At 36.9% G+C, this 20,597-nt stretch overlaps 1 protein-coding gene and 1 long non-coding RNA gene across 13 annotated transcripts; both read right to left on the reverse strand.

Annotated features, from left to right (window-relative positions):
• Positions 1-1,666: 1,666 nt before the first annotated feature.
• On the reverse strand, positions 1,667-19,608 carry LOC131298673 (uncharacterized). 12 transcript variants are annotated; one of them, XR_009190529.1, is made up of 7 exons: positions 19,353-19,591; positions 18,914-19,246; positions 18,725-18,829; positions 18,464-18,601; positions 18,126-18,356; positions 15,374-15,632; positions 1,667-1,910 (listed from the first exon to the last, which is right to left on the reverse strand). XR_009190529.1 is itself a non-coding variant. In XM_058324179.1 (7 exons), exons 1-7 carry the CDS (start codon positions 19,386-19,388, stop codon positions 1,782-1,784), a joined length of 885 nt encoding a protein of 294 aa, XP_058180162.1. In that variant the 5' UTR covers positions 19,389-19,591; the 3' UTR covers positions 1,667-1,781. The 12 variants fall into 12 exon arrangements, 10 of the variants coding, with proteins under 10 accessions (XP_058180162.1, XP_058180158.1, XP_058180177.1 ...); XR_009190530.1 differs by having other exon boundaries at positions 18,980-19,246; positions 19,353-19,568; XM_058324179.1 differs by lacking the exons at positions 15,374-15,632; positions 18,126-18,356 and adding exons at positions 1,940-1,977; positions 4,544-4,774 and having other exon boundaries at positions 1,667-1,785.
• LOC131298818 (uncharacterized) lies at positions 4,781-5,757 on the reverse strand. Its single transcript, XR_009190536.1, has 3 exons — positions 5,402-5,757; positions 5,162-5,266; positions 4,781-5,023 (listed from the first exon to the last, which is right to left on the reverse strand). It is a non-coding gene; the product is annotated as an uncharacterized LOC131298818 (long non-coding RNA).
• Positions 19,609-20,597: the final 989 nt, after the last annotated feature.

Below are 20,597 nucleotides of genomic sequence, written 5' to 3' on the forward strand. Positions count from 1 at the left end.
AAAAAAATCTTGTGAATTAATTTTCTACTTTTGGATTGCTTATCATTCGTGAAATGGATTCTCCAACTTTAGTCGCAAAGTAGGATTAACGACCCTTTCTCTCTCTAGAATAGGGTTCGCGAGCTTCTAATTTCCCTCGTGCAAACCCACCTTTTCCTCCAATCTTGTTTCTCTAATCCCAGCTCAAAATCCTCCTTTCAGCTTAATCTCTTCCCACCCACTCTGGTGGCTTGCTTGTCTTGGTTTTGATTAGGGGTGAGAAAAAATCCGTCAAACCGCGAATCCAGTCCAAACTAATTCAAATCGAAAGGTTTGTTTCGGTTTTTAAGTAATATGGTATGGTCGTGGTTTGAAAAAGGAAATTGACTTCTACAATCCCATTTTTATCACATGCACTCTTTTTTTTGTCATTATTTGGTGTGAATTTACTCTATTGTCCCTTAATGTGTGAAAAAGTGAACTTATGAAAGGGTAAAAAGGTAAATTCATGTGAATAAGAACAAAAAAGAGAGTGTATGTTATAAAAAGGGGAGTGTAGAAGTCAATTTCCTTTGAAAAAAATAAAAACCGTGTTATATGATTTGGTTTGTGAATTCACGTTCACGGTTATGATTCCAAACCGATCTGAACCGTATAATATATATATATAATAGTATCCAAATATATATGGGAGCCTTAGTCAACTACTTTCCTAATTTATTGATCCTATTAAATCTACCGATATATTTAGTTTTCCTTCATTGCCAAGATAATTTAGACTAAATTTCCATAAATCCACCATAATATTTAGTTTTGTTCTAATTAGTAGATTTATGTTAGTGTGTGTTGGTAATTTGAATAAAATTGGTTGTAATATAGTTTAGTTCAAAGTAAACTGTGGTTTAAAACCGAAACCGAACCGTATTTTTATGGTTTGGATGGATTTGGTTCTATACTTTTTGTTGGTTGATTTGGTTCTTCAAATTTATAATCCGTAAATATTGATTTAGTTCTTGGTTTATTATAAAACAGAACCAATCCGAACCATACTCACCCCTAGTTTTGATCTTCCTAATGATTTGTTCTTCCTCCATGGGATTGGTCCCACCAATTTTTTAAAAATTTTAGTGCAGTTTGGCTTGTACTAGTATCCTACAGGTAATTATTCAGTAGTCCGGGAGCACCACTACATACGTGATGGTCCATAACCACAAATTTACATGAGCTCCATTGGGTCCTACAAGAAAAAAATGAAATTTCTAACTGGTGTATAATTTGCCCCGCATGAAGAGGCACAACACTAGTATATTTCAACTTCCAAGTTCTTTGACTCTTTGGGTTAAATTGACACAATTGCATGAACTGATACAATACGTAATTTAATCTACGTAGGAACTAAAGAGATTCGGAGAATTAGAAGGAAAAAAAAAAAAAGAGGAAGAGGAAGCCGAACGAATTGATAAAGCGACTTGCGGCTTTAGATCGAGAAAATAATAGGATGACACTATATAAGTAGATGATGCTTTAGAATACATGTATGGATGATGCTAAGTTGGTCCTTTTTTCTTATAGTTTGTTAACATCCAAAAGCAGAGATAGCTTCAATATATCCACTCCACGAAGATACCATTTACAATGAGATGCACTGCACATTAAGCATACTACTGCTAATAAGTGTTCAAAATCCTTAAGTAAAGAAGTTGTGATTCATTCCACACAAATACCATTCACAGATGAACCACATTGTAAGCTAAGTTGGTCTTTTATAGTTTGTTAACATCCAGAAGCAGACACAGCTACAATCAACTCCACAAAGATACCATTTACAACGAACCCTGCACAACATAGTAAACATACTACCCTAATAAGGGTTTGAAATCCATAAGTAAAGAAACTGTGATCCACTCCACACAAATACCATTCAAAGGGACCTTCCACAGCATACTGGTATTGTTGTCACAGCCACAGGTCATCGATACTGTGCACGTCATTGATACTCTGCAAATAGCACAATAGCTGGAAGGTTAATAAAGCCCTTAAAAACTTCGGTTTAATGTAACATATACCCTCCAATTCCTCTGCATATAATTGCATTCAGTCCAGTCTACGAATCAATTCCTATCACACAGTGCAATTGATAAAGGGAAGCATTCCACTTCACAAACGGAAAGTGTTTGGATTCCTTCAGGTACACTTGATGGGATGGATCCCATCGTCCCATGGGTCTCTCTGGGGCCCACCATATGCAAAATGCCTAAAAACATTACATATACATTTTGGCACTCACATAGAACATCCACGAAGCAGAACAGTTAACTCTTATTGTCAATGACTCAATAATGCGTGACTTAATTAATCGCGTATGTAACTGGTACTTTATAAAACCAATTATCTGAATTCAGTTACCAAATACAACCTCCGACGCAAATTGTTTGTCCAATTTTTAATTTCTTTGCTGTCCCAAAATGATTGTCCATTCTGAAAACTCAATGTAAGAAAACGTAAAAAATTATAATATTCTCCAACAGTGGACAAACAATTTGGAACAGAATGTGCATCTCTACAAAGATTTAGTATTTGAATCAAAATAACTAATAACACCTTGACACATGAAATGTATGCTTTAACTATTACTATTAGGAAGCAATTTGAAAGCAGAAGGTAGTGGATCATGAAATCCCTGAACCGGTCTTCAAACAGTTCTTAACTTCATGCAACCGGAACTTAGCCATCCCTTCCAAAAACCTCCAAACTGGTTTACTCGTTTTTTTTATAGAACACCCCCTAGATTATTGAATCAGTCTAATTATTCCAGAGAAATCTAGACAAATATGCCTAACTATGAACAGAACCAATAAGCAAAATACGCCGTAGGGGGACGGGGCCACGAGGTCCAAGAAAATGGTTACCATTCAGTTCTGCTGCTGCAGAGAAGCCAACTTCTAAGCTAAAACCACATTAGAACACTATCTAATTACAAAAACAAATCGACAGTCTTGGATATGTAGTTTGGTTTATTTTTGCTTTAACAAGCTGGACTATATTTTATGCTTATCTGATGTCCATTTAAACAAAGCTTAAGTCTTTGTATAAGCCTAACTATGGAGTGGTGTGATGCACTAGCTTTGAAGGTACTTATGTCATTTTAGTGTCCTTAGTGTTAGTAGAGTCTTGAGTCTATTATAAATAGGTGAGTGAGTCTCTCATTTGAGAGCTTTTTGATTATTAAGAATATTAAATATGTATTGATTGAGATATATTCTCTCTCTACCCTTTGGGGTTTATCCCCTTGAATGGATTTTACTCCTTTCTTTGAATCATTGATTTCCTTTGCTATTTTGGTTTGCATCATGGTCAATGTTCCAAATGGCGGCCGCCCCACTTAGCCTTGGCAATCGTCGCCATGATTTCACCCTCGACGGCTCATTTAGCGGTTATAGAGATTTGGCAGAGCTTGGTGGCCGACTTGGCAGCACTAGGCTGCTAAGGGAGATTTGGCGGAGCTAGGCAGCTGTCATGACGGGGCTTGATTGCCTTTAAAATATTTTAAAATATATATTTTGGAAAAAAATGCTGAATCGCTCAGCAGCGCTTAGGCGCTTGGCGGCATCTCGCCGCTCGACTAGCGCTGAACGCCATTTAGAACAATGATCATGGTGATCCCCAGATCCTGCCCTTGATTATTCCCTTCCCTCCGTTGCGTGTATTGCCTTGCCCCTCTACTACTGCTGCTGCTCATCTTCGCATCTCAACCTATTGATGCTTGTTATTACATCTGTTTTGTATTTCACTACTTATCGTATTCCCCAACTCTTTTGACTCTTCTTCTCCCCTGTAATATAGTTGTCAAAGGCTCTAAGCTCAGGTGAGGCGAGGCGCACTTGCACGACCCCAAGTGAGGCAACATGAAAAAGTCACAGACTAGGCGCAGAAAGGCGAAAAGGCGTGCTTCTTTCAAAATTGATCATAACTATTACCCTAGCCGTCATATCTCAAACAAAACAAAAGGGTCTACGTCTCCTCCCGTGGTATTCGATCTCTCTCAGTTTCAGCTGATTTGAGAGAACTCACGACTGTGACTCGAACGTCTCCTGCTTCTCGCCTAAGTCGAGCTCCCATCGTATCGATTCTCCTCTCTCTCTCTCTCTCTCTCTCTCTCTCCGTACGTATATCAGCATATGTAAACTACATATAGTCCTATTATCCTATACACAACACACTGACATAGTTATGGATAGAAAAAGGATTACTTTTTAAAGTTTCTAGAATTAGCTTTATTTTCCGATTGTTTTCTCCCCTGGTCTCTCTTTGCTGGAACTTTTTCCCTACTCTACCAGTTCAGAACTTCCGAAGCTCAACATTCCCAACTCCACCATGAAGCAATAAATCCGTACTACATAAGATTTAACACCTAACAATGTGGAAGGACCACTCACCTATCTTAGAAAGCAATATTATGTATTCACAACAAGCACAATGCAGCAAGCGTAGAAGGTTAGGACAGCTCATAAGGACCATACACAATCCAGGCAATACACAATCGAGTGAAACAAAGCGCGTGTACCATGAAACAAAGGGTACGCTTAGCAGCAAAGCCAAGTTCAGGTCTGCACATGAGGACCTTGGGTACCGCCGCCTCTCCAGTAGCAGTAGCAGTATACAGGATAGCTTGGAACTTCACATAATCATCCCCACCAGGTTTAAGTAACTCAAAGGTAATGAAATCCAAATGACCACCACCAACCACCTGCGAGCTCATCTGGAGGGGAAACTTATAACTGCAGTAGTTTTCGTTCTACAACAGTACAACATCCACAAGGTAGTTACCAAAAACCAAGAACAAGACACACACACAAACACACATACTCGGAAAAAAAAAAAAACAGAAGAACAATCAACCACATACGCATCGACGGTTGTGATATTCCATAGCAGCGATCACATCGAGATTCCCACGCAAGATATACTTTGGTATTATTGGTCGGGCTCGCGATGTTAAAATCTTAAGTAATGGTGGCATGTCAAAGACCGGACCATGAAACTCCTGTATCCATCACATCATCAGCATCAGAACTAAAAAACCAAACATACATAAACACTGCAGCGTGATGATAAATGATACAACGAGAGCGAAGAAGCACGTATGAAGAAGGGACAAAAAGTATTTATATACAATACATACTTTGTAATCGAAATCCTCGCGAGAGTATTTATGCAGCTCTTCTGATGTCAAGCCAACGGGGGTAGGGTTCTTGGCCACCGCCTTGTTAGATTTTTTCGGGACACCCTAGAGAGAGAGGAACAGCGCACAATTTCAAAACCGCAGCAATCAGATCGGAGAAAGGACTAAAAAAACGAGAGAGAGAGAGAGAGAGAGAGAGAGAGACACCTTTGCGTTCTTCTTTTTCTGATATGAAGCTACCTTCACTTTCTTCTTTTTGTGAGATGCAGCTACCTTTGCGTTCTTCTTTTTGTGAGATGAAGCTACCTTTGAGTTCTTTTTTTGATCTGAAGCTACCTTCGTATCCTCGGGAGAGTAATCCTGCCGCTGGTCTGATGTCTGGCCGCCGGTGGTAGGGTTCTTGCATCCCTCCACCAACGGTGGTAGTTTCAAATCTTTCGATCGTGAGCGTGTCACAGGGAAACCAACAAATCCGAGTATCAGAAATTCCTTCAGTTCTTCATCCGCGAAACCCTAGAGAGAGAGAGACAGATATGAACACCGCACAATTTCAAAACTGCAGCAACCAGATAAAGGGAGATCTAACACACACTCAAAAAAAAAATGAGAGAGAATGCGGATTACTAATCCTCCCCCCCCCCCCCCCCCCCCCCCACCCCCGCAAACCCCCCTGACACGGGTCACTGTTTCCCCTTTTACCCCGACCCCGACCCCACTGCCTCTTAAACCGAAAATGGCCCAAAAATATTCGAACTCATTTTCTGTTATTTTTTTAATTTAATTAACAATATTTAGAATTTGTATCTTTTTTCTTTTTTATTTACTTAAAATTATTTTAGTGTTTCAATTTTTAATCCGGTTGAATCGGTAAAAAGATCTTATTTTTTTTATCATTTTATCTTTAATGGTCTTAATAAATTTTTGGTCTCGTAGAATCAAATATCTCTTAGGGCCAATCAAAGAGAGCCCTAATATCAAAATTTAATTATGGTCATTTAGAATAAAATGATCAAGAAACTAAAATCTTTCCACAGGTTCAAACGGATTGAAATTTGGAACACTTAATTTTTTAACTATATTTTTAAATATATAAACTGTCTAAAAAGGTTAAAAAAATTAAGTGTTTCAAATTTCAATCCATTTGAACCGGTGAAAAGATTTTAGTTTTTTGATCATTTTATCATAAATGATTATAATTAAATTTTGACTCTAAGGCTCTCGTTGATTAGGCCTAAGAAAGTCGTAGAATTAAATCTCTCTTAGAATTAATCAACGAAAGTCCTAAAGTCAAAATTTAATTATGGCTATCTAGGATAAAATGATCAGAAAACTAAAAACTCTCCACCGGTTCAAACATATTCAAATTTGGAACACTTAATTTTTTAACTATATTTTTAATATATAAACTGTTCAAAAAGGTTTAAAAAATGAAGTGTTCCAAACTTCAATTTGTTTGAATCGGTGAAATTTTTTTAGTTTTCTTATCATTTTATCCTAAATGACCATAATTAAATTTTAACTCTAGGGCTCTCGCTAATTAACCCTAAGAGATATTTAATTCTGCGAAGCCAAAAATTCATTATGACCATTGAAGATAAAATAATAATAAAAATAAGACCTTTCCACCGATTCAACCGGATTGAAAATCAAAACACTTAAATAATTTTAAATAAAAAAATACATAATATAGACATTATTAATTAAATAAAGTAAAAAAAAAAGTTCGGATAATTGGTTCTGCAACTTAAGTTACAGGTGATTGCTTCAATGTTGCTTTAGACATTATTAATTAAATAAAGCAAAAAAAAAAAAGTTCGTATAATTGGTTCTGCAACTTAAGTTGCAGGTGATTGCTTCAATGTTGCTTGCAGGTGATTTGGTTTTGCAACTTAAGTTGCAGGTGATTTCTTCAACGTTGCTTGCAGGTGATTGCTTCAAGGTTACAAGTACTTGGTTCAAAGTTGAACCTGCAACATTGATAGGATTGTTGCATATTGTGCAATAACTCGACAGAGCATTGGCCTATATATTCAATTGCCTATATATTTACTTGTATATGCCTTGGTCTATATATTCATACTTACTCTCATTCACCACATCTTCACAATTTCCTCTATTTTTATTTAATTTTTGTAATTCATAAAAGAACATTATGGATCAGTACAATTTTTCATTTTTGGAAAGTTGGTCAGTTGGGAACGATATTGCGAATGATATTCCTTGTGGGGAGAGCAGCTCCTACGTTGTGCGTGATTACACAGCCGAATTTACGACTGATCAGGTTAGTTATTACTGTTGTTATTATACATATTTGTTACTTATTTTTGTTAATGTTGTATGCATCTCGATAGAAAATATCGATCGGAAGCCCACAAGCTAAGTAGCACGCAGACACGACAAGTGGTAAAAACTTTCTTTTTATCATGTTGGCAAAAAGACGTGATGAAAAGTAATTACCAGTTTAACACCACAGTTCAATCAAAATTGTGATGAAAAATATGGTCTGTTTATCATATGTGAAGGAAGCGTGGTTAAAACAAACAAAAAAAAGACGTTATCACGCCTTTAACAAAACGTGATTAAAATAAGTCATACATTTTATCATGCTTGCAAAAAAAAAAGTGATTGAAACAAGTAATTATAATCATAGTTCTACCAACACTGTGATAAGAAATATTAATTACCACGGGTTTATTAACTAAATGAGATTAAAAACTCATTCCATAGTTCTTTATCACACTTTTCTTAAGACTGTGATCTTTTTAATTTTTTGAGTGTTATCTTTATCTATTATTCTAGTAGTGAAACGTGCAGAAAAAGTATCTGCCACAATGAATTGAAATCTTTAAACCAAGCCATATTGTAGTAGTATTGGAACGTTTTTGAAAGTGTATCAGAAATGTTGTTGTTCTACACAACACACATCCTCTTTGGAAGTGTGTGTTTTTTTTCCCTGTAAATTAACTTCTATACCAAAACAGTAAAATAACATATGGACAGGCCTCAATGAGCCGAAGAAAATCCCCCAGCCAAACGGAACAATCAATCCTTAAGAAGTGTCGGTGCTCTAAAGCCTCAAAATAAGTAATGACTGCGTAAAAGAGTGAAGTACCTTGGGACCATATTGGTTAATGAACCACTCGGAAGTTTTCTCATTAGATGCTTCAAACATGTTCTTCTCGAGTCCAAGATGCCCTATAACCTTTGCAATGATGTCTGCCCTTACAAAATCAGCATATTTGCAGACATCATCGACATCAATCATTATCATAATATCATGTCTTGCAACACAACCAAGAACGTAGAAAATTTAATTCTTTTAATTAATAGAATGTATTTTATGGGTGTTACATTTGTTACTTATTTTGTCATGTTTCAAGCATACCAGCTTCCCACGTGCACATACCTTCACTTATATGTCATCTAAAGCTTACATGCAAGAATCAATATTTTTAATATACGGGATATTACATTGTGCTTATACGTATTAATTTTTTTTGTTATAGATATTTGAAACTAGAGCTGTCATGGTAGATTGGGTGTGGAGAGTTGGTAAGGAAAATGATTTTGTGATTGTTATAAGTAAATCTACTAGTATAAAGGGCAACAAGATGCCGAAGTACATTTTTATTTGTGAAAGGGGAGGATTGTACAGACCGCTACTGGAAGGGCATTCAATGCAAAGGATTAGTGGAACTAAGAAATGTGATTGCCCGTTTAAGCTGCGAGGTGTACCACAACCTCCAGACGGTGTCATGTGGAGTTTGAAGGTGGTTAAAGGTTTTCATAACTTTAAACAAGCGGAAAGTTTTAAGAGACATGAGTACCCGTCAAAGTTGACCCCAATCCAGTAGCAATTAGTTCGTGATATGTCTAGTAGTACCGCGCCTCGAGAAATTCTTAATTTCCTAAGACAACAAGACTCGTCAATTAGTACAGGAATCATGAGTATTTACAATGTGAATGCACTGTATAAGAAAGAGCAACTGGGGGGTCTATCTCCTATTGGGTACATCTTGAATGAATTAAATGAGGAAAAATATATTTATGACTATCTTACAAATCAACACACCAACAAAATCACAGATATTCTTTGGGTTCATCCTAAAAGCCTAGAGCTATCTGTTAATTTTTCGTCCGTGTTGATTATTGATGCGACGTACAAGAGTAATGAATATCGGATTCCACTCTTGAAAGTTGTGGGTATCACATCCACAATGAAAACTTATTCTCTTATGTTTGCATATTTGAATAATGAAACGAAAAAGCGACTAATATGGGCATTAGATACTTTAAAGAGATGGATGGTTGAAAAAGGGGCAGCGTTGCCATCGGTGGTTGTTTCAGATAAGAATCTGGCACTTCTTGGCACCATTGAAATATGTTTCCCCTTGACTCAGCACATCCTTTGTATTTGACACATAAACCAGTGCGTAATGAAAAAGTGCAGCCCTATGCTTGGTACGAGGTGGGACGAGTTTTCCAAGGCATGGTAGTTGTTTATTCATTCATAGACATCGATGTCTTTGCAACAGAGGTGGAATGTCATGTGCGAAAAATTTGAGCAATACTCTAATGCCATACATACCTTTGGGATACATGGTTGGGTCCTTACAAAGAGCGATTTGTTGCAGCATATGTAAACCAGTTTATGCACCTCGGGAGCAATTCAAGCCAAAGGTAACTTTTCTATAGTCATTGTATACTTACTGTCCTGCACTAAAGAATACGTTATGTAACTTTCCTATTTAACATAGTGTATTATTAAATTGCAGGGCGGAATCTGCGCATGCGAGACTCAAACGATACTTATGAGATACCATGTCCTCATTTCAAACATCTTTTCTGAAAATAGAAAAGATGCTGACCAATCAATTCGGGGATAGTCAGGGGTCGTTCTAGAAATCTCTCAACATTCCACGACACATACATATACATGAAGGCATTTATAGTGAAATCAGAGGTCGCATTTCATTACAGGCAATGGACTTGATCTATAAGCAAGCACAATGCACTGATAAAGAAGCCGGCCTTTGCTTTTGAAAGATCAAAAGGACACACGGATTGCCTTGCTTTCACGATATTGCACTTTACCGTTCTGTGGACAGACCAATTTCGCTAAACTTTATCCACCCTCACTGGAGTACGTTGTCTATGCACGCCCAGAGAGGCATACTGACGAGGGAGCACGATCCGACAGGGCAGCTCAGCTTATTGAAAGATTAAATGAAATGGATTCCGACAGTCGAGAGTCTATGATAGACAGGTTTCTCGATATGGCGGATCCATCTCGTTGCACAGTTCGACCCCCAGCATACAACACAGAACACAAGGGTCGACCTACAGGCAGAGATGAGCAGAATAGAGGTCACATACCTTCCTTCACAGTATCCACTTCAGAATCTCGGGCCTCACGTATTCCAACATCGCGAAAGAGCAATGAGAGGAATCACCTCGTTGAGAAATTTCCTCAGCAGTATCAGCGTTATATTTTCCATTGTGTTGATGTTTGACCCGACGGTCATTATAGCTTCAAGGCGTTAGCTGCGCAACTCTATGATTCTGAAGATGAATGGGTTCAAGTACGACATGACCTTATCCAAGAGATTGAACAAAATTGGGTCCTGCACGATCAGCTTTATTTAGAACGTAATTATGTATCCCATGTGCTACAAAGACTTCATTGCTTCTAGCTATCGGCACCAGAGGATCATTGGATGGATTCTATATCATTGGGACTTGTTATCACATCAACGTACAACGTTGTACTGCATACATTCGATATGATTGCTTCGAGTTGTTTCACTCACTTGCCGTTGAGCTCTCATCCAGTTCCATTCACAGCGCACACACATATAGCTATTGGTCGTGTTAATGGCAATCACTTCGTGCAAATTTTCCTATACCGTCATTACCCCGTACCACCCATCATCATATGGTGGAGGCCAAATGCATCAAATGAAGCACCTGAATGGGCTCATCCTTATGAAGCACGCCTCCAATTGCGGTACGAAGTAATGCAAATAAGTCCACTATGACGACGACCACAATTTGGCGAAAATATTGACTAAATTTGTGTATTTATTTATGTTCATATATTGGTTATATATACTCAATTGTAATTAAATGAAGTTTGCATTTATGACTGTTCACAGAAATATAAAGTAAATTTAAGTGGATTCAACATATATAATTTTCTTGAAAACTTAAATATAGAAGTTTAAAAAAAACGATGGATAAAAAAATTAAAACAAATAGATAATATATTGGGCCAAAAAGAAATTATTTAATTTAAACACATTATTTCATATTCAATATTAGACTTGTTTGATAGGTTTCGTTGAGTAGATTTCAAATATATAAAATTTATTTTAAAAAATACGTGATTTCAAACTCTTCGGACAGTTTATATATTAAAAAATATGGTTAAAAAATTAAGTGTTCTAAATTTCTATCTGTTTGAACCGGTGGAAAGATTTTATTTTTCTGATCATTTTTTCCTAAATGGTCATAATTAAATTTTGACTGTAGAACTCTCGTTGATTAACTCTAAGAGATATTTGATTCTACAACTTTCTTAGAGTTAATCAACGAGAGCTCTATAACCAAAATTTAATTATGACCATTTAAGATAAAATGATCAGAAAACTAAAATCTTTTCACCAGTTCAAACGGATTGAAATTTGGAACACTTAATTTTTCAACATTTTTAGACAGTTTAAAATATCACAAAAATATTAATTTTTCCGTTTTACATTATGTCACCATCAATATTAGACTCGTTTGATAGATTTTGTTGAATAGATTTCAAAAATATAAAATTTATAAAAAAAAAGGTGAAAAAAAAGTTATTAATATTTACAATTTAATAGAAAAATAAAAAGAGAGATAGAGAAATGGGTGATAGAGAGAGAGCAAGTGGATAGGGGCAAAACGGGGAATTCCCTGGCCCGGTGTCAGACCCCCTTGACCGGGGGGGGGGGGAGGGGCGATTAATAGCTGTTGCAGAAAATTTTGGGAGAGAGAAAACAAGAGAGTGATGAGAGAGAGAGAGAGAGAGAGAGAGAGAGATTACGGTGGAAGCTGTGCCCTAGACTTGTCCGCAACGGGTCGGTTGTTTTGTCTGTGGACCGGTCCAGTTTCGAATCTTTTGAGCCTATTTCGGGCCTTACTTCATTTTTTAGACCAAATCTTTCTATGCATGTATTATTGTGTGGGGCTCACTATGGGTTACACACAAATAATTCTATCTCGGTACTCATGTTATTAGCTTGGATAAAGCACATTTTACGCAAGTGCCTTGCTATCTCTAAAGACGCTACCAAATGATTTTTCCTGTAATTTCATGGGAGATCATTTTTCGATTCTTGTCTTTTAGTTCTTTGTCTTCAATATTATCTACGTCAGCAATGATGCTCTTCTCATACTCACAAATCATTGTACTATCCCACCTCATCTTGGAGACCAAGCACTTGTCGTCAACAAGATTTGGGTCCTCAGAATCATCCTCATTTTCTGTACCAATCAGTCCGGAAATCTGATACATCCATTTAAGCAGCACTTCTTCAAGAGTTCCATAGACTTGAACACCTTGGCTTTGTGTATAAATTGGGAGGCTCAAAAAGGAAAAAGAAGAAGAAAAAACCTCCAAAATTACAAAACAAAAATGAAGAACAAAAATAAGGGATCTAAAAGGATCTCTAATGCGTGAAGGTTCTAACAAAAAGTTATCAAGTACTTCTCCAACCTCGATGGTCAAATTTGAAGCCAAATGAGTATACATGATCCTCTTTATTTCATTCGAGTCTTTTTCTCGTCCTCCAAGTATCAATCACAACTTTTTTAACTTTCAAATTTGATTTTCATACCAAATTGGTCCAATTGATGACTTCTGTCAGCCTAAATGGATGAAAAAAGTCAGATTGATAATAGTTTGGACGTTGTAGTTCTTATCAAATTGGTTCAATTGATAACGTTTGTCTTCAATTTGATTTTTTTTGTTTAGTTTGACTAACAGACATTATCAATTGAACCAACTTGATATGAAAATCAAACTTAAAAGTCAGAAGAGTTGCAATTCATACTTGAAGAACGAAAATGAGACTCGAGTGAAACTAAGATGACCATTTCTATAAATTTCCCTTATATAAATAAGTAAACTTGACCTTTTTGTTTGTCTTTATTCAAACTTTTTCGCATTTATTTTTTTAATTGTGCGCTAAATTTTTATAAATTATTGATTTGTCTTGATAAGAGGAATTGAAAAGTAAAAAATTATCGCTGAAACCCGATATAAGTCATTTTAGTCATAATTTTTTATTTTCTCAATTTTTCTTTCCGAAACAAATCAATAATTTACACAAAAATGACTCAAAACTAACATACGCGCAAAAAATTAAATAAAGACAAAGAAAATCCAAAAAACCAAGTGGCCTTTTTGGGAAATTTGGACCAGATATACCGCAAAAAACTTACTCGAGGCTCATGTAACCTAGAAAACTTACTCTCAAGGCTCGTGTAAGCTGGTTCCAATACGCTATTATCAAAAAAAAATCTTGTGAATTAATTTTCTACTTTTGGATTGCTTATCATTCGTGAAATGGATTCTACTATGAGTAGAGTACATCCCGTAACTCATGACAATGGACATAGAAATTTGACTTTGACACAATCAAGATTCTCCAACTTTAATCGCAAAGTAGGATTACCGACCCTTTCTCTCTCTAGAGTAGGGTTCGCCAGCTTCTAATTTCCCTCGTGCAAATCCACCTTTTCCTCCAATCTTGTTTCTCTGATCCCAGCTCCGAATCCTCCTTTCGGCTTAATCTCTTCCCACCCACTCTGGTGGCTTGCTTGTCTTGGTTTTGATTAGGGATGAGCAAAAAATCTGTCAAATCGTAAATCTAGTCCAAATCAATCTAAACCGCAAGGTTTGGTTCGGTTTTTAAGTAATATGGTATGGTCATGGTTTGAAAAAAATTAGAAACCGTGTTATATGATTTGGTATGTAAATTCACGTTCATGGTTATGGTTCCACACCAATCCGAACCTTATATAATATATATATATATATATATATATATATATAATTATGATTTACCAAATATATATGGGAGCCTTAGTCAACTACTTTCCTAATTTATTGATCCATTAAATCTACCGATATATTTAATTTTCCTTCATTGCCAAGATAATTTAGACTAAATTTCCATATATCCACCATTATATTTAGTTTAGTTCTAATTAGTAGATTTATGTTAGTGTGTGTTGGTAATTTGAATAAAATTGGTTGTAATGTAGTTTAGTTCAAAATAAACCGTGGTATAAAACCGAAACCGAACCGTATTTTATAGTTTGGATGGGTTTGGTTCTATACTTTTTGTGGATTGATTTGGTTCTTCAAATTTATAATCCGTAGATATTGATTTAGTTCTTGGTATATTATAAAACCGAACCAATCTGGACCATACTCTCACCCCTAGTTTTGATCTTCCTAATGATTTGTTCTTCCTCCATGGGATTGGTCCCTTCGAATCTTCTTTGATCCACCCGAGGGACCTCCCACCAATTTTTTAAAATTTTTAACGCAGTTTGGCTTGTACTAGTATCCTACGGGTAATTATTCAGTGGTCCGGGAGCACCACTACATACGTGATGGTCCATAACCACAAATTCACATGAGCTCCATTGGGTCCTACAAAAAAAAAATGAAATTTCTAACTGGTGTATAATTTGCCCCGCATGAAGAGGCACAACAATAGTTTATTTCAACTTTCAAGTTTTTTGACTCTTTGGGTTAAATGGACACATTTGCATGAACTGATACAATATGTAATTTAATCTACGTAGGAACTAAAGAGATTCGGAGAATTAGGTGGGAAAAAAAAAACAGAGGAAGAGGAAGCCGAACAAATTGATAAAGCGACTTGCGGCTTTAGATCGAGAAAATAATAGGATGACACTAGATAAGTAGATGATGCTTTAGAATACATGTATGGATGATGCTAAGTTGGTTTTTTTTTTCTTCTTATAGTTTATTAAGATCCAAAAGCAGAGATAGCTTCAATCCACTCCACAAAGATACCATTTACAATGAACCATGCACTGCACATTAAGCATAATAGTAAGCATACTACTGCTAATAAGTGTTCAAAATCCACAAGTAAAGAAGTTGTGATCCATTCCACACAAATACCATTCACATATATGAACCACATTGTAAGCTAAGTTGGTCTTTTATAGTTTGTTAACATCCAGAAGCAGACATAGCTACAATCAACTCCACAAAGATACCATTTACAACAAACCCTGCACTCCATAGTAAACATACTACCCTAATAAGCATTCGAAATCCATACGTAAAGAAACTGTGATCCACTCCACACAAATACCATTCAAAGGGACCTTCCACAGCATACTGGTATTGTTGTCACAGCCACAGGTCATTGATACTGTGCACGTCATTGATACTCTGCAAATAGCACAATAGCTGGAAGGTTAATAAAGCCCTTAAAAACTTCGGTTTAATGTAACATATACCCTTCAATTCCTCTGCATATAATTGCATTCAGTCCAGTCTACGAATCAATTCCTATCACACAGTGCAATTGATAAAGGGAAGCATTCCACTTCACAAACGGAAAGTGTTTGGATTCCTTCAGGTACACTTGATGGGATGTATCGTCCCATGGGTCTCTCTGGGGCCCACCATATGCAAAATGCCTAAAAACATTACATATACATTTTGGCACTCACATAGAACATCCACGAAGCAGAACAGTTTACTCTTATTGTCAATGACTCAATAATGCATGACGTAAATTAATCGTGTGTGTAACTGGTACTTCATAAAACCAATTATCTGAATTCAGTTACCAAATACAACCTCCGACGCAAATTGTTTGTCCAATTTTAATTTCTTTGCTGTCCCAAAATGATTGCCATTCTGAAAACTCAATGTAAGAAAACGGAAAAAATTATAATATTCTCCAACAGTGGACAAACAATTTGGAACAGAATGTGCATCTCTACAAAGATTTAGTATTTGAATCAAAATAACTAATAACACCTTGACACATGAAATGTATGCTTTAACTATTAGTATTAGGAAGCAATTTGAAAGCAGAAGGTAGTGGATCATGAAATCCCTGAACCGGTCTTCAAACAGTTCTTAACTTCATGAAACCGGAACTTAGCCATCCCTTCCAAAAACCTCCAAACTGGTTTACTCGTTTTTTTATAGAACACCCCTAAATAGGCCGTAGGGGGACGGGCCCACGAAGGTCCAAGAAAATGGTTACCATTCAGTTGTGCTGCTGCAGAGAAGCCAACTTCTAAGCTAAAACCACATTAGAACACTATCTAATTACAAAAACACATCGACAGTCTTGGATATGTAGTTTGGTTTATTTTTGCTTTAACAAGCTGGACAATATAATTTTATGCTTATCTGATGTCCATTTAAACAAAGGCTTAAGTCTTTGTATAAGCCTAACTATGGAGTGGTGTGATGCACTAGCTTTGCAGGTACTTTTGTCATTTTAGTGTCCTTAGTGTTAGTAGAGTCTTGAGTCTATTATAAATAGGTGAGTGAGTCTCTCGTTTGGGAGCTTTTTGATTATTAAGAATATTAAATATATATTGATTGAGACATAATTTCTCTCTCTACCATTTGGGATTTATCCTATTGAATGGAATTTTACTCATTTCTTTGAATCTTTGATTCCCTTTGCTATTTTGGTTTGCATCATGGCCTGTGTTCTAAATGGCGGCCGCCCCACCTAGCCTAGGCACTTGTCGCCATGATTTCACCATCGACGGCTCATTCAGTGGTTATGGAGATTTGGCGGAGCTTGGCGGCCGACTTGGCAGCACTAGGCGGCTAAGGGAGATTTGGCGGAGCTAGGCGGCCGTCTTGGTGGGGCTTGATTGCCTTAAAAATATTTTGAAATATATATTTTGGAAAAAAACGCCGAATCGCTCAGCAACGTCTAGGCGCTTTGTGGCATGTCGCCACTCGACTAGCGCCAAACACCATTAGAACACTGATCATGGGGATCCCCAGATCCTGCTCTTGATTATTCCCTTCCCTCCGTTTCGTGTATTGTCTTGCCCCTCTACTACTGTTGCTGCTCATCTTCGCATCCCAACCTATTGATGCTTGTTATTACATCTGTTTTGTATTTCATCACTTATTGTACTCCCCAACTCTTTTGACTAGCGTGTAATATAGTTGTCAAAGGCTCTAAGCTCAGGCGAGGCGAGGCGCGATTGCACGACCCCAGGTGAGGCAACATGAACAAGGCGCAGACTTGGCGCAGAAAGGCAAAAAGGCGCGCTTCTTCCAAAATTGATCATAACTATTACCCTCACCGTCAGATCTCAAACAAAACAAAAGGGTCTACGTCTCCTCCCGTGGTATTCGATCTCTCTCAGTCTCAGCCGACTTGAGAGAACTCACGACTTTGACTCAAACGTCTCCTGCTGCTCGCCTAAGTCGATCTCTCATCGTCTAGATTCTCTCCTCTTAGTTCTCTCTCTCTCCCTCTCCCTCTCTCTCCCCATACGTATATCAGTACATGTAAACTACATATAGTCCTATTATCCTATACACAACACACTGACATAGTAATGAATAGATAAAGGATTATTTTTTAAAGTTTCTAGAATTAGCTTTATTTTCCGATTGTTTTTTCCCCTGGCCTCTCTTTCCTGGAACTTTTTCCCTACTCTACCAGTTCAGAACTTCTGAAGCTCAACATTCCCAACTCCACCATGAAGCAATAAATCCATACTACACAAGATTTAACACCTAAAAATGTGTCAGGATCACCCACCTATCTTAGAAAGCAATATTATGTATTCAAAACAAGCACAATGCAGCAAGCATAGAAGGTTAGGACAGCTCATAAGGACCATACACAATCTAGGCAATACACAATCGAGTGAAACAAAGCTCGCGTACCATGAAACGAAAGGTAGGCTTAGCAGTGAAGCCGAGTTCAGGTCTGCACATCAGGACCTTGGGTTCCACCGCCACTCCAGCAGCAGGAGCAGTATACAGGATAGCTTGGAACTTCTCATAATCATCCCCACCAGGTTTACGTAACTCAAAGGTAATGAAATCCAAATGACCACCACCAACCACCTGTGATTTCATCTGGAGGGGAAACTTATAACCGCAGTAGTTTCCGTTCTACAACATCCACAAGGTAGTTACCAAAAACCAAGAACAAGACACACACACAAACACAAATACTCAAAAAAAAAAAAAAACAGAAGAAGAAACAATCAACCACATACGCATCGACGGTTGTGATATTTCATAGCAGCTTTCACATCGAGATTCCCACGGAAGATATACTTTGGTATTATTGGTCGGATCTGTGATCCTACAATCTTAAGTAATGGTGGGATGCCAAAGACCGGACCATGAAACTCCTGTATCCATCACATCATCAGCATCAGAACTGAAAAACCAAACATACATAAACACTGCAGCGTGATGATGATGATGTATGATACAACGAGAGCCAAGAAGTACGTATGATATACAATACATACTTTGTAATCGAAATCCTCGCGAGAGTATTTCTGCAGCTCTTCTGATGTCAAGCCGACGGGGGTAGGGTTCTTGGCCACCGCCTTGTTTGATTTTTTCGGGACACCCTAGAGAGGGAGGAACACCACACAATTTCAAAACCGCAGCAATCAGATCTGAGAAAGGACTAAAAAAACGATAGTGAGAGAGACCTTTGCGTTCTTCTTTTTATGATATGAAGCTACCTTTACTTTCTTCTTTTTGTGAGATGAAGGTACCTTTGCGTTCTTCTTTTTGTGAGATGAAGCTACCTTTGCGTTCTTCTTTTTGTGAGATGAAGCTACTTTTGAGTTCTTTTTTTGATCTGAAGCTACCTTCGTATCCTCGGGAGAGTATTCCTGGTCTGATGTCTGGCTGCCGGTGGTAGGGTTCTTGCCTCCCTCCGCCAACGGTGGTAGTTTCAAATCTTTCGATCGTGAGCGTGTCACCGGGAAACCAACAAATCCGAGTATCAGAGATTCCTTCAGTTCTTCTTCCGCAAAACCCTAGAGAGAGAGATGAACACCGCACAATTTCAAAACCGCAGCAATCCGATAAAGGGAGATCTAACACACACACAAAAAAACAAAAAAAACGAGAGAGAGAAGCTACCTTAGGGGTGTTGTTTTTCCGATTTGAAGCTACCATTGTATTCAAATCAAGAGATTGATGAGAGAGAGAGATTAGGGTGGAAGCTGTGCCCTATTATTCGTTGCACTTAGGGCAACACCTCATTTTGTCAAGCGGTGCCACACACCAATCAAAAACAGCCTTGGGGAAAATTGTCAGTCTGCCAAGTGGTGCACTAACACATATTTTTCTCTCTCCACTCCACTAAGACACATCTTTCTACTTCTAAAATAGTCGTGTGGACCTAATATTTCAAGAGAAATATTTATTTTCGGAGCAGTCGGAAATAACTTGTTTATAACAGCGATTCATTGCGATCGTATTTTGGACGGTCCGGATTTTAATAAAACTTTTCCGAAGAAAATTTTAACTCTTCCCTGAAAAAGTTTTATTAACATCCAGACCGCTAAACAACTTTTGGACGATCGCGATTGAGCGCTGTAATCTCTTATTTACGGCTGCTCCGGAAATAACCTTGTTTGGTTCAACTCTCATCTCATCTCATTTTTCTCTCTACACGTTTCTCAAAACTTTTTTCTCTCTATCTCTCTTTACTCATTGTCACTCATTACATCAAAAATAACTTTCAAAAAGTTAAATCAAACAAGGTTTTCTCTAAATTCAAACTACTAAGACTTTCCAAAGATTTTTTAATTTTTTCTTATTTTTCTTATTCAACTTTTTTTGTGGTTATTAGTTTTGTGCCTAATTTTTATAAATTATTGATTCGTCTCACCAAAACGAATCAAGAATGTAAAAAGTTAAGACTTTTACCCAAATATTCATTGAAATATGGGTTTTGGGTTTTATATTTTGGATATTTTAAAAAATATTTGGGTAAAAATCATAATTTTATTTTTTCAATTTGTCTTGATGAGGCGAATCAATAATCTGTAAAATTTAGGCGCAAAACTAACAAACGAGAAAGTTTTTTGAATAAGGACAAAACAAGAAAAAACTCAAAATCCGTTGAGTTTTGCTAAGGGCTTTTCGGGTTTTTTTCGTTTTGTTGTTATTTATATTTTTCGCGTTTGTTAATTTTTGCGACAAATTTTTGTGGATTATTGATTCGTTTCGAAGAGAAAAATCGAAAAAATAATGTTTTTTTACTTTTACCCTAATATTTTTTTTTGTAATATCCAAGATATAGCCCACAAATGGGTAAAAGTCGTAATTTTTACTTTAAACCGGTTTTTTCAGCTTTATCTTGGATATTTGAAAAAATAT

Source organism: Rhododendron vialii, chromosome 1a, assembly GCF_030253575.1.
Source record: "Rhododendron vialii isolate Sample 1 chromosome 1a, ASM3025357v1".
Lineage (NCBI taxonomy): Eukaryota > Viridiplantae > Streptophyta > Magnoliopsida > Ericales > Ericaceae > Rhododendron > Rhododendron vialii.

Excerpts from the sequence above, each read along its gene's own strand:
- LOC131298673 (XM_058324150.1), bottom strand. The coding sequence starts at position 19,388 with ATGGTAGCTTCAAATCGGAAAAACAACACCCCTAAG. Across the intron at positions 19,247-19,352 it reads GGAAAAACAACACCCCTAAG|GGTTTTGCGGAAGAAGAACT; the intron begins GTAGCTTCTCTC and ends CTCTCTCTCTAG. Across the intron at positions 18,830-18,913 it reads ATAAAAAGAAGAACGCAAAG|GGTGTCCCGAAAAAATCAAA; the intron begins GTCTCTCTCACT and ends CTCCCTCTCTAG.